Source organism: Eurosta solidaginis, chromosome 3 (assembly GCF_040869045.1).
Source record: "Eurosta solidaginis isolate ZX-2024a chromosome 3, ASM4086904v1, whole genome shotgun sequence".
Classification (NCBI taxonomy): domain Eukaryota; kingdom Metazoa; phylum Arthropoda; class Insecta; order Diptera; family Tephritidae; genus Eurosta; species Eurosta solidaginis.
In genome coordinates this window covers 275170796-275184964 of record NC_090321.1, presented here as the reverse complement: position 1 = coordinate 275184964, position 14169 = coordinate 275170796, and the positions used below count along the sequence as shown (strand labels likewise).

The 14169-nt window shown below is 36.4% G+C and overlaps 1 protein-coding gene across 3 annotated transcripts in view; it reads right to left on the bottom strand.

The window, feature by feature from the left end:
- Positions 1–14169, bottom strand: part of stl (stall) — an 88982-nt gene that overhangs the window by 21575 nt on the left and 53238 nt on the right. For all 3 annotated transcript variants that reach the window (XM_067776558.1, XM_067776559.1, XM_067776560.1), the window contains exon 5: positions 5572–5762. In XM_067776558.1, the coding sequence (XP_067632659.1) occupies positions 5572–5762 (191 nt within the window). The remainder of the gene's footprint in view (positions 1–5571; positions 5763–14169) is intronic.

Sequence of the window (14169 nt, the reverse complement as noted above, 5' to 3'; positions counted from 1 at the left end):
TTGCTCCTTATAAGAAACGAGGAAACCTTATTTCCCAAATCCATTAGAAAAAACCAGTTTTGGAACTTGATTCAACAATAACAAAACACACAAGCAGATCCGGCACACAGTGGTCTGGATTTGGCTTTCAGTGGACTTAGGGAAATGAAAAAAATATTAATCAATAACATAAAAACTTTGATGGGGAACGATTTTAAGTCTCATTACATGACGTTTTTATTTATGAGTATTTTTTCATAAAATCTTAAACAAAAAAGTTATAGCAAATAAAAAAATTTTATATATGGGAAAAATCACATTTTTACCGTTAACTCATTTTCCTTACATTTCCTCAAAACATGATTAATTTATTAATATAGTTAGGGTTATATACTATGAAATGTACTCTGTTTCATGGTTCGAAAAGGTTCGCGTTTTTTATTTATTTTTTGTTTTTTTTTTATTTATTTTAGTATTGCGAATTACTTTTTAATTTTGGGTAGAATTTAAAAATAAAAATATTTTTTTTTGTTTTTTTTTTATTTTTTATTTTTTGTTTTTTATTTTTTTTTAACGTTAGTGTTGCGAATCCCTTTTTAATTCTGGGTAATATTTAAAAACAAAAATATTTAATAATTCATATTATACATTTAATTTTTGTATATTGAATTTACATTTAGCAATCCAAAAAAAAGTTCAAATAAAAAATTTAGCTATTCCAGCTGATTCGTACATTTTTTTTTGTTTTTTTTTTTTTGTTTATATGATACTTACTATTCCAGCTTGTTCGTTAGTAACAAAAGAGTAATTAAAAGCAAAAATTATTCGATCGGTCAATAGTCCATGAAATCTCCAAATATACATATATGTAGGTATATGACCAAAAAAACCAAAAAAAACCAAAAACAATTTTTATTATTTTAAGTAAATGTTGCGTTTCATTTGTACCCAATTAAAATTGGGAAATTAAAATATTTAGTTTTCTGTATCATAGTCGAGGTTTTGCGGTAGGTGTAGTAGATATTTCACTTCTTCGGATATTTCCTCATGCCTACTAGGTAATTTCGATCACCTCGATGAAATAAATGGGTCAGAAGTAACTAACAAATTATTTAAAATGTCCTCATTTGTCGCTTTGCGGCTAATTTTTCTTGCATGGTCTCGACGATATACTCTAAAATCTTTATTTCTGGATTCAGCGGCTTCCTCGGGCAACTGTCAATAGGAATGGAACCAAAATGCTCTATTATTGAAGCTCCATGTACTAAAATTTTATGCAAACTTGAAGGCATGTAATACCATTCATATAGTTCGACGTAAACTCGAATGGTTTCTCTGGCGTACATGTCGATCTCTTGTACATCAACTGGATTCATCGGTAGCTTTTTTTATATAATGGTCTTGAAAACTTGATCTTTGAATCCTGATTTTTTCAACCTTCTATGCATATTTAAGCAATATTTTGAGCAAAAGGCTTTCAAACTGTTCAAATATTTACCAAATTTTTGGATTTAATAAAATTGTATAAAAATATATAGTCTTTAATACTGCCACATTCTTTCAATTTTTCAAATAAACCAGAATTTTTCCTAAATCGCAATCCATTTCGAAAACAACAACAACAATCTATTACTTGATTTTTTTTAAATATCGGTTATAGCAAAAAAATATATGTCGCAGGATTAGGATCCTTTATTGCAATTTAAGTTAGTTTGACGCGCACTGCTTACTTTTGCTTCCACTTCCAAAAACTTAATGCCCAAAAACTTCAATAATTTTCTCAACTTTTGTTTCATGGCCTACTATCAACTCTTTGTAACCTTTATTATGAAACTCGGTTACTAAAAGTGTCATAACTTTTTAAAATTAGGTTTTACGAAAAAATGTTATATAACAATAAATTATGGAAAAAGGATCACAGAATACGAAAATGTACATTTAAAGTCCTAAGTCCCAACTTTTCAATTTCGGTCCACTGTGCGGCACCTTGGTTTGCTTAAAAATTTTAAAAGAATAAATATCTGACTTATTTTGTTTTGTTGATTTTCCGAAGGGTGGATAAATGATGTATATTGGAACGATTTTCCCTCATCCCTTGTCAAATTTGGTTTTGAGACAAACAGGTTTCGCCGTTGTGCCATCATCAGTATCGATTTTCGTTTTGATCTGTTGTTATCGTTTGTCCTGTATTTATAGTTCGTAGGTACATGAGCAGGTATTGTCAGAATTGATGCTTATGTATATTTAGTTATGTGTATGAGCTGTGTGTTCATTCAGAACCGAGAGTGGTTTTTACTGATCGATTTGTGTGGCTGACTGGGGCAGGTAAAAATCCGTAATTTTAGTCGATTGATTGTTGTTTTGGTACGTTTATTGTTTTGTGTTTATTTGTTGTTGTGTGTTTGTCTGTTGTACCTGTGTGATTACTTTGTTTCTTGTAAACAAGTTTTAAAGGCTCTAATATTGTGTCAGAAATTATTTTTATCTGTTCGTTTATTATTCTACCATCGAATGTTTTCTGTTTGTAGATTTCCATGTTTTCGAGTACGTTGAGACGTCGGCCTTTTGCTTGTATGTGAAGAACCCTAACTGTTTTATTGATATTTGCTGGGGAACATTCATTCTCGACCATGTGATTTGCGAAGTTAGACTTGGGTATAATGTTTGGATTCCGTATTTTTTTGTTGTAATCTCTAATATGTTCTCTCAACCTCGTTCTTATTTGCCGTCCTGTTTGTCCTATGTAACTATGCTGGCATCCGCAGTAAGTTTGTGTACGCCGTGGCTGCTAAACAGATCCTCTGAGTTAGTGTTAGTTCTTAGTTTTGCCCTAGATTGTTCGATGTTTTGAATGCTGTGATGTTGTATTTTTTAAAGAAGTTTTCCAGATTATATGTTGCTTTTCCAGTATATGTCATAGTCGTCCAGCTATTATTTTCCTTTTCATTATTTCCAAACCAACTCCATTGCCCTTCTGAGCTTATCTACTAGTGTTTTTTTATATCCGTTGTTTGCAGCGATATTATATATGACCTAAAGTTCTCTCTTATATGCATCTTGTGTAAGAGGTGTTCTTTCAAGGCTATGAACCAAGTGCCTTAATGCTGCATTTTTATGTTGTTGGGGGTGACTTGAGGTATTATGTATTATTGTGTCGGTGGCTTTTGGCTTTCTATATGTCATAGTTAAATCTTTTGGGTTCTTTATCAATATTTATCGTGAGTTTGGTTGATTCCTCCGTCTTTTTCGGTTTCCTTTGTAAATTTTATATTTCCGGGCTCCTTGTTGAGGTACTCCAGTACAAGCTCTTCGTTATTAGTAGCTAAAACGCCTATTATGTCATCCACGTATCTAGCATCAAAATGGCACACCTAATTTGGACAGCTCCTGTGTGTACTTCTCTTCCAGATTTTGCATGAACACTTCCATAAGAATTGCTGATGTGGAGCTTCCCATTCCAAGACCATTTGTTTGTCTACATATTTTATTGTTGAATTGAAAATAGTTTCGACGTAAAGTGGTTCTTAGCGTATTTGTGATTTGCATACTTTTCACTTTGTTTTTTGTATTATGAACTATTGTTGAGCTAACTATGTCCAAAGTCTCCGATAGTGGTATTGATGGGTATAAATCTTTTATGTCAAAAGATACCAATTTGCTGTTCCTTTTCAGCTCTTCGCTCTCAAGTTTCTCTATTATCTCCGTTTTGTTAGCTATTGCATATTCGTTCCTTAGCTCCAGAGTATCTTTCAATATCGTTTTTAAATATTTGGACAGTTTGAAACATGGTGCCGATTTAAAATTATTGATGGGTCTCATTGGCGTGTCCGGCTTGTGGATTTTTGGTAGCACAATCAGTGGAGGAGCCGAAGGGTTCATTTCGACCAATCTATGTGCCATGTTAGAATCTATCTTTATAAATATTTCTTGGCAGTAGGACCTTTGTGAGGGCGGTATATTACCGTACCATAAATAGCATTTTTGGAAATAGGCCGGTCTCTTTTGCTCTTCTCGAAAAAAAAAATTGTGTTGGATGATGCTGGCAGCTACAGCGTCGCACACTGGAACGGATGAACATTGTAGGTTGACAAAGTCTGAAATTTCAACGAAAACTATACTCGTTCATACCAATTATTATTTGCCTTTTGCAATCTTCTCTTTAGTACCATGCTAGTTTATGTTGTTGTTGTTGTTGTTGTAGCGATAAGGTTGCTCCCCGAAGGCTTTTGGGGAGTGTTATCGAGGTGATGGTCCTTTGGCGGACAGTACGCTCCGGTAAAACAGCACCATTAAGGTGCTAGCCCCGACCATCTCGGGAATGATGTTTATGGCCACGTTAAACCTTCGGGCCATCCCTCCCTCCCCACCCCCAAGTTCTACGAGGAGCTTGGGGTCGCCAGAGGCTCGTCTGTTAGTGAAAGAGGATTTGCCGCGGATATGTGAGGTTGACAATTGGGTTTGGGGAAGCTATATATTGCGCTGGCAACCTGAATGGTTCCGCTACATAGCCCCTTAAATCTGATATTTTAGTCGCCTCTTACGACAGGCATAGCTACTGCGGGTTAATTCTTACCCCCTAACCCGCTATTTTATGGTAATCAGTTGTTTCTTTAAAGCATCCAATATATGAAATTTCATAAATAATTTTCCTTTTGAAACTCCATGGGCAGTATGGAAAGAATAACAGGTACTTACTTACTGATTTACTGTTATGAAGAAACCTATGTTCTAAATCTGCACTGATATTTAGATATTACTTTCTCTTATTTGGTAAAAACACGAAATTTTCCTACTTAACAACATATTCGATATCAAAACCGAAAACTTGTCGGAAATGGCATTTTAAACTAACTAGAGATGAGAGGGAAATTGTTTTCACTTAGAATTTTCATTCGTCCCACAGTGCGTCGTGGTTTTAATAAATTGTTAGAAAATGTCAGATTTATGTCAAAAAAACTCAATTCATGCTAATGTGCATTGTGACAAGTGACCCGTTTTACCTAGTTTCCACTTACATGATGAGCTGACATCAAATGATATGAATACTTGACCACAGCAACATTGGGGCACTAGATGCTAGTTATAAAAATAAAAATAAATGTAAGGCGCGATAACCTCCGAAGAGATCTAAGGCCGAGCTTCTCTTCCAATTTGCGTCGTGCTCCTCTTGATTTTTCCCTACAAATTGGCCGGACGGAACCTACATGTTTTATGCCGACTCCGAACGGCATCTGCAAGGCAGATGAGTTTTCACTGAGAGCTTTTCATGGCAGAAATACAATCGGAGCGCTTGCCAGACACTGCCGAGGGGCGACCCCGCTTAGAAAAATTTTCTTCTAATTGAAAAATCTTATTTCTAAAATTTTGATGTTGCTTTGCCCGGGAGTTGAACCCAGGGCATACGGTGTGATAGGCGGAGCACGCTACCATCACACCACGGTGGCTGCTAGTTATACATGGTGTTAATTAGACGATCAATTTTTTTCCACCCAGTAGTCACACTTCGCAAATATTTCGCCTTTTCAATTGTTTTTCATTCATAATACATTTTTCTTCCATTCAATGCTGATTTTATCATCTTTTGCTACTTACCACATTTCCATCATCGCAAAGGTCAAGTGCTGAATTTTCATTACTGTAAAAGCACCGCTCATAACGCTCCGCTAATTTATGCGAATCCTCAATGAACTGTGTCGAGTTGGCATAGCGTCGGATGAATACAAATGCATCGTCGATTAGTTTCGGTGTCTGGCGTAGTTGCAGGTGTACTGATTGTTCATTGTCTGCAAAACAATGGAAATATGGTGAATCAAGGTTTATAGTAAGAGTATGTATGTATATGAAATCAAAAAAACAAAAAAAAAACCAAAACTATTTTTCTTAGAAAGGTAAAGTTGGAAAAGCGGGTTTGAAAAAGAAGGCTCAGAGAAATGCTGAAACATAGTATGGAGGGATTATCGAAATGTCGTTAAATGTTCAAAACATTTTGGCCCAACAGCATAGATTTTGTACTCTCCCTGCAACAAAAACAGAAGAGAGTCACGCAAAGCACCAGTTTCGCACTATACGTTTAATGACTTCTACCTGGTATGTACCGGATACAGAGCGGGACAGTTGGTAGCTTTGCTTGTACCAACAGCACTTAAGTCTAACATATACAAATTTAAATTAATTACTCAAAGGTATTAACTGCTTCAGAACCACCTACCACTGAAACAGTTAAGAACGCGTTGCACAGGTCTGCAAAAGTGTCAACTGAAAGCTCCGTAAAGGGGCTAGTGCGAGTTTATGCAGAGCTTGATTATCCAACCATAAACTCGATAATGTTTTAGAATTCAAGACTAGTTTAATGGCCATCACTGAAAGAAATATGTTAAATAAAGGAGCAAACCTTTTAAAATGAAAGTACAAGTGGAGATATGAGGTTGGGACGTACTGAAGAAATAAAAAGGAAAAAGCATAGGAGAGGGGGAAATAAAGAGGAGAACGGTTGGGGATGGATGGATATATAGGGATAAGGGAGAGAAATCGGAGAGGAACAATAAACAGAAAGGGGAAGAAAAAGAAAGTAGAAAGATGAGAAAAGGAGGGGAGACGAAACGGCATGTAGGATTAAGAGTTCAACAAGGGAGATGAATGGGAGGCAAAAAAAGAGTAGGTTATTGAAAACTAGGGGAAAGAGATGAAAACAGAAAGCAAGAAGAAATAAAAGAGAAAGCACAATTAAAAGGTTTCGCCAGTACCGTAATGGTTCTAGTTACAAAACGTGTGTTATCTAGCAAAGGGCTCTCATCAAAGAAATTCTCGCAGAGTGCCTATATCGACGGCTTTAAAAATTGATATCGAGAATTTCGTCTCTTTAGTCTTTTTTGGGTTTATGGCTCGATATTGTTGGTGCATATCTTACAAACAATCGGCTAATAGTTTTGTACTTGGCCTGCAAGGCCACTTCTTCTCTCCCCTTCTGTTACTGGAAAGTGAATTGTAGGATTTGGCGGCGGCTCTTTGATATATTTGACCAGCTGCTTTCCTTAGAACCATTGACGTTATCCAATGGGGATAATCACCCCAAATACTTAATCATGATTTTTCATGTGTGGTAGGGATGCAATATATATTGTGGGATCGAGATAAAAAAGGGTTATACGGTTGACAGGAAACCACCACGAAAGTCCTAAGAAGAGAAAATATTTTCCTAAACAGTACTGCCTTTCAGAAATGGCTTGGCAAATATTCCAAGTGTACGTCTGTTATGTATTACTTCTCAGCAAAACTGCATCATTATTGGACGCCTTTTGGAGTCAGTTCCACTTTTTAGAAAAAATTAAATAGCAGCACGACCCAAATTGAAAGAGAAGCTCCGCTTAGATTAATTTAATATTATGAAGAAATCGCGCATATCGGCAAAGAACTTGCAGGTCCAAATATTCTTCAAGCTCGGTCCGTTAGCTGACATATTTGGGAATTTTTAGAATTACCGCAATGAAACATAGCCAGCCGAATTGAAATCGATAGTTAGTGAAACTCACGCACATTCCTTGGGGTGGAGAAGATTTCGAAGCCGTTCGCAGTAAATTCCAGAAAGCTGCTCTAATCAGTCTTACTAAGGTTGACGGAAAAACAGTCTTCAGATATGACGGGCATGCGAATATGCTCTTCAGGAGAAGTGAGGCAAACTTGTTCCCTTAAAGTAAAAGCGTTGGACAGCAGTGCCCATAACTGGTAAAGGAGCCTGCCGTCAATATAACAATAAGTTATGTATATTCATCTATAGAACCATAGCTAGTTCACAGGTCAATATCTAGTAAAGTAGTACAAACATAAACACATCCATATTTAAGTTGCACGTGCAAATTACTAGTACCACTTTTTGTTCGCTGCAGCTCTGGGCAGCCCACAAATAGCAAACAGTTTTCTCTCTCTGATAGTACATATCTTAGACATATTAATTCAGTTGCATTGACCGTAATAATAGGTCTTGCTTCACAAACCACAAACAACAAGATCAAAGAATGCATTGAATTATGAATGGTAATGGGCCGAAATGCAAAAAAAGAAAAAAGGAGGAATAGCAATTCGAAAGCAAAATGTTTTATGATGCGCTCAACCTCGACGCTGCCATATCGCTAAATGAATTTTATATTTATTACGGTACTGAATTCCGTACGATGCAAAGGCCCCTTCTTTTTATACGTTAACATCTTTGCTCACGGTATGTGGGAATCAAGAATTTAAGCGTAAGGTAAGTTTGAACGTTAGCGTAGGCGTTGTGTCTGGAAGTTATATGGAGGAGTATAGAGTGCAAGCCAATACACAGAAGCATAATGTTGGAAAATTGTTTGTGGTAGAAATAATACATACGAAACGAAAACGAAAGGAAAGGTATGGAAAGGAAAGGAAAGGAAAGAAAGGAAATGAAAAGAAAAGAAAAGAAAAGAAAGGAAAGGAAAGGAAAGGAAAGGACATTAAAGGAAAGCCAAGCAAAGGAAAGGAAATCAAAGGAAAGCAAAGCAAAGGATAGGAAATCAAAGGAAAAAAAAGTAAAGGAAAATAAAGCAAAGGAAAAGAAAAGAAAAGAAAGGGATTCAAGGGGTTGTGTAGCGCAATATATAGCTTCTCCAACCCAATTGTCAACCTCACCTTCGAGCGGCGAATCTCGTTTCACTAACAGACGAGGCTCTGGCGACCCCAAGCTCCTCATGGAACTTGGGGGTGGGGAGGGAGGGATGGCCTGAAGGTTTAATGTGGCCATATAAATCGTTCCCGAGATGGTCGGGCCAGCACCTTAATGGTGCTGTGTTACCGGAGCGTATCGGATCTGTATCCGACAAAGGACCATCACATCGATAACACTCCCCAATGCCTTCGGGGAGTAACTAATCGCTACAACAACAACAACAACAACAAAAGAAAAGAAAAGAGAATAAAAGAAAAGAAAAGATAAGATATGAAAAGAAAAGAAAAGAAAAGAAAAGAAAAGAAAAGAAAAGAAAAGAAAAGAAAAGAAAAGAAAAGAAAAGAAAAGAAAAGAAAAGAAAAGAAAAGGAAAGGAAAGGTAAGGTTCAAATGGCTGGTGCATTGAGACCTCACATAGACTGAATGTGTTCGTAGTGTTACCAGAGGTTTGTTTAACGACCGAACTGAAAAAACTTATCAAAAACCAAGACCTAAAATAACGCCGCCCTTGGTAAAAACTAGAAGATTTCTGGGAACTATGCAACTTGCGCAGTGCACAAGCACAAAACGTGCTTCTACATCTGCTATCACTGACCAAGCCTAATTTAAAGGCATGCGACGCCAGAGGGCAGTGTGCAGTCTACAGTCAATAATTGCTGCTTGACTGTCAATATAAAATTTGACATGGTTGCTACTTAACAACTTCCCTGTACAATGAGTCATATGTGATTCATAAGAGCGTATTGAAATAAGTTCATGAGTCACTTGTGACTCATTTCTATATACAATTTAAAGACGCTTTCTTGATATGAACGTGTCGTTATATATTTGTGAATTCTATGTGAACGAATATCAAAAGACCTAGACTTTAAGAAAATTAAAGAAAATTTCAAAATTTTTTTCCGATACCTTTTTCTCATTTTCTTCAATTTTTGTATATACTTCTAACTTAAATTAAACAAAAAAGCACAATAATACCATTGTGATTCACAATGACTAATACATGCTTTTGACATTTATATATCAATGTACCGTTATTGTGATTCGAAAACTTAAATTATTTCTTATGGTCCTATATGGTCACATGTGACTCATTGAACGTGGTAAACAAAATTGTTTTTGCTACGTTCAGGAGTCTTATTTGACTCACAAAATAAAATAGCCAAAATAAGGTAAATATATGTCAAATTATTTATAAAAATAATATTTTATAATATATATTCATATTATTCAATTAAGCAATACAAAAATAATGGGCGTGGGGCATTCTCAAAGCGCTTTGTATGGGGACAGGGAAGTTGTTAAGCTATTTTCTTCCTGTGTTTCCACTGCTTTGATTACTCGCCCGCCTCTTTGGCAACCTTGCGGCAAACATCCACCTCTATTATGGTTTTAAGAACCCCCCCCTTCGAAGCGCAGATAGGGAATCAGGTAGTCTGTTTGTCCTGTAATTGATGGCGCTATATTACTATGGCGGTATGGTATGCGCTCAAGCTGCCCCGATGCACTGAGCCTCGTTGCAGTTGTTAAAGCTATATTTTTTGCTACCAGGTCTACAGGTGGAATTTGCAGAGTGGCATACAGTGCAGCTGCTAAACATTGATAGCCTGCAAATCTCCTCTAATTTTTTGAGGTAGGTTCTTTTTTCTGTGGCTTTCCCCCAAACAAGGACTTCATAGTGTAGGATAGGGTTTACAATCGCATTGAATACCCAATGAGAGAGAGGGCGATGAACTCCACCTACACCCAAGCATTCTTTTACATGCAAAAATATTTTTGTTGGAAGACTCATATTGAAGTCGTGTATGTGAGATAAAGGATAACGATTGAGTACTGTTATAACATTTAGTCTACGGAAATCAACATAAGGTAAAGCGATAAAACTTGGTAGGCGGGTTGAACTTATGACGCAGAATAGAAAATTAGTAAAATTTTGGACTATGGGCGTGGCACCGCCCACTTTTAAAAGAAGGTAATTTAAAATTTTGCAAGCTGTAATTTGGCAGTTGTTGGCAGGAGCGTTACTCCTATTACTATATGTACGCTTAATAAAAATTAGCAAAATTGGAGAAGGACCACGCCCACTTTTAAAAAAAAGTTTTTTTAAAGTAAAATTTTAACAAAAAATTTAATATCTTTACAGTATATAAGTAAATTATGTCAACATTCAACTCCAGTAACGATATGGTGCAACACAATACAAAAATAAAAGAAAATTTCAAAATGGGCGTGGCTCTGCCCTTTTTCATTAAATTTGTCTAGGATACTTTTAATGCCATAAGTCGAACAAAAATTTACCAATCCTTTTGAAATTTGGTAGAGGCATAGATTCTGGGACGATAACTTATTTCTGTGAAAAAGGGGCGAAATTGGTTGAAGCCACGCCCAGTTTTTATACACAGTCAACCGTCTGTCCTTCCGCTCGGCCTTTAACGCGATAACTTGCGCAATAAACGACATATCTTTACTGAACTTAGTTCACATACTTACTTGAACTCACTTTATCTTGGTATAAAAAATGAACGAAATCCGACTATGACCACGCCCACTTTTTCGATATCGAAAATTACGAAAAATGAAAAAATGATATAATTCTATACCAAATACGAAAAAAGGGATGAAACATGGTAATTTGATTGGTTTATTGACGCAAAATATAACTTTAGAAAAAACTTTGTAAAATGGTTGTGACACCTAGTAGTAGAAGAAAATGAAAAAGTTCTGCAGAGCGAAATAAAAAACCCTTGAAATCTTGGCAGGTATTACATATGATGATGTCCAACAGATGATGTTCTGGGTCACCCTAGTTCACATTTTGGTCGATATCTGGAAAACGCCTTCACATATACAACTACCACCACTCCCTTTTAAAACTTTCATTAATACCTTTAATTTGATACCAGTATAGTACAAACAAATTCTATGGTCACCCAGGGTCCACCTTTATGGCGATATCTCGAAACGGCGTCCACCTATGGAACTAAGGAGTACCCCTTTTAAAATACTCATTAACACCATTCATTTGATACCCATATCGTGCAAACAAATTCTAGAGTCAACCGTGATCCACCTTTATGGCGATATCCCTAAATGGCGTCCACCTATAGAACTATGGCCCACTCCCTCATAAAATACTGTTTAGTGCCTTTCATTTGATAGACATGTCATACAAACACATTCCGGGGTTTCCCTCGGTTCATTTTCCTACAAGGTTATTTTCCCTTATGTCGTCACCATAGCTCTCAACTGAGTATGTAATGTTCCGTTACACCCGAAATTAACCTTCTTTACTTGTTTGTACTAAATGCAGTGGATATGCAACAGAGGAATTCGAGGGTCTACAAATCCAGCTTTTAGAAAAAATCAAACTCGGTTTTGTCTACCTTGAGAGCTGAAATTAAAAAGAAAGAGCGCCTCTGACAGGGTCAATCTTTACTCATGTCAAATTTTAACTGGCACAAATGTTTAATAAATTGGATTCATTCATATACATAAAAGCATTTAATCGCCAAAGGTCACACATTCAAGAGTTCATACGGATTTAAATGTATTTGAACATAAACAAGTAAGGAAGGCTAAGTTCGGGTGTAACCGAACATTACATACTCAGTTGAGAGCTATGGAGACCAAATAAGGGAAAATCACCATGTAGGAAAATGAACCTAGGGTAACCCTGGAATGTGTTTGTATGACATGTCTATCAAATGAAAGGCACTAAAGAGTATTTTATGAGGGAGTGGGCCATAGTTCTATAGGTGGACGCCATTTAGGGATATTGCCATAAAGATGGGTCAGGGGTGACTCTAGAATTTGTTTGTACAATATGGTGTCAAACGAAAGGTGTTAATGAGTACTTTAAAATGGAGTGGGTCTTAGTTCTATGGGTGGACGCCTTTTCGGGATATCGCAATAAACATGGACCAGGGGTGGCTCTAGAATTTGTTTGTACAATATGGGTATCAAATGAAAGGTGTTAATGAGTATTTTAAAAGGGAGTAGGCCTTAGTTCTATGGGTGGACGTCTTTTCGAGATATCGCCATAAAGGTGGACCTGGGGTGACTCTAGAATTTGTTTGTACGATATGGGTATCAAATGAAAGGTGTTAATGAGCATTTTAAAAGGGAGTGGGCCTTAGTTCTATCGGTGGACGTCTTTTCGAGATATCGCCATAAAGGTGGACCAGGGGTGATTCTAGAATTTGTTTGGGTATCAAATGAAAGGTGTTAATGAGTATTTTAAAAGGGAGTAGGCCTTAGTTCTATGGGTGGACGTCTTTTCGAGATATCGCCATAAAGGTGAACCAGGGGTGACTCTAGAATTTGTTTGTACGATATGGGTATCAAATGAAAGGTGTTAATGAGCATTTTAAAAGGGAGTGGGCCTTAGTTCTATGGGTGGACTCCTTTTCGAGATGTCGCCATAAATGTGGACCAGGGGTGACTCTAGAATGTGTTTGTACGATATGGGTATCAAATTAAAAGTATTAACGAGGGTTTTAAAAGGGAGTAGCCCTTAATGCTATATGTGAACGCGTTTTCGAGATATTGACCAAAATGTGGACCAGCGTGACCCAGAACATCTTCTGTCGGGTACCGCTAATTTATTTATATATGTAATACCACGAACAGTATTACTGCCAAGATTCCAAGCGCTTTTGATTTCGCCCTGCAGAACTTTTTCATTTTCTTCTACTTAATATTGTAAGTGTCACATCCATTTTACAAAGTTTTTTTCTAAAGTTATATTTTGCGTCAATAATCTACTACAATTACCATGTTTCATCCCTTTTTTCGTATTTGGTATAGAATTATGGCATTTTTTTCATGTTTCGTAATTTTCGATATCGAAAAAGTGGGCGTGGTCATAGTCGGATTTCGCCCAATTTTACACCAATACAAAGTGAGTTCAGATAAGTACGTGAACTGAGTTTAGTAAAGATATATCGATTTTTGCTCAAGTTATCATGTTAACGGCCGAGCGGAAGGACAGACGGCCAACTGTGTATAAAAACAGGGCGTGGCTTCAACCAATTTCGCCCTTTTTTATAAAAATATATTATCGTCCAAGAGTCTAAGCCCCTACCAAATTTCACAAGGATTGGTAAATTTTTGTTCGACTTATGGCATTAAAAATATCCTAGACAAATTAAATTAAAAAGGGCGGAGCCACGCCCATTTTGAAATTTTCTTCTATTTTTGTATTTTGTTGCACCATATCATTACTGGAGTTGAATGTTGATATAATTTACTTATATACTGTAAAGATATTAAATTTTTTGTTAAAATTTGACTTTAAAAAAATCTTTTTTTTTTAAGTGGGCGTGGTCGTTCTCCGATTTTGCTAATTTTTATTAAGCATACATATAGTAATAGGAGTAACGTTCCTGCCAAATTTCATCATGATATCTTCAACGACTGCCAAATTACAGCTTGCAGAAATTTAAAATTACCTTCATTTAAAAGTAGGTGGTGCCACGCCCATTGTCCAAAATTTTACTAATTTTCTATTCTGCG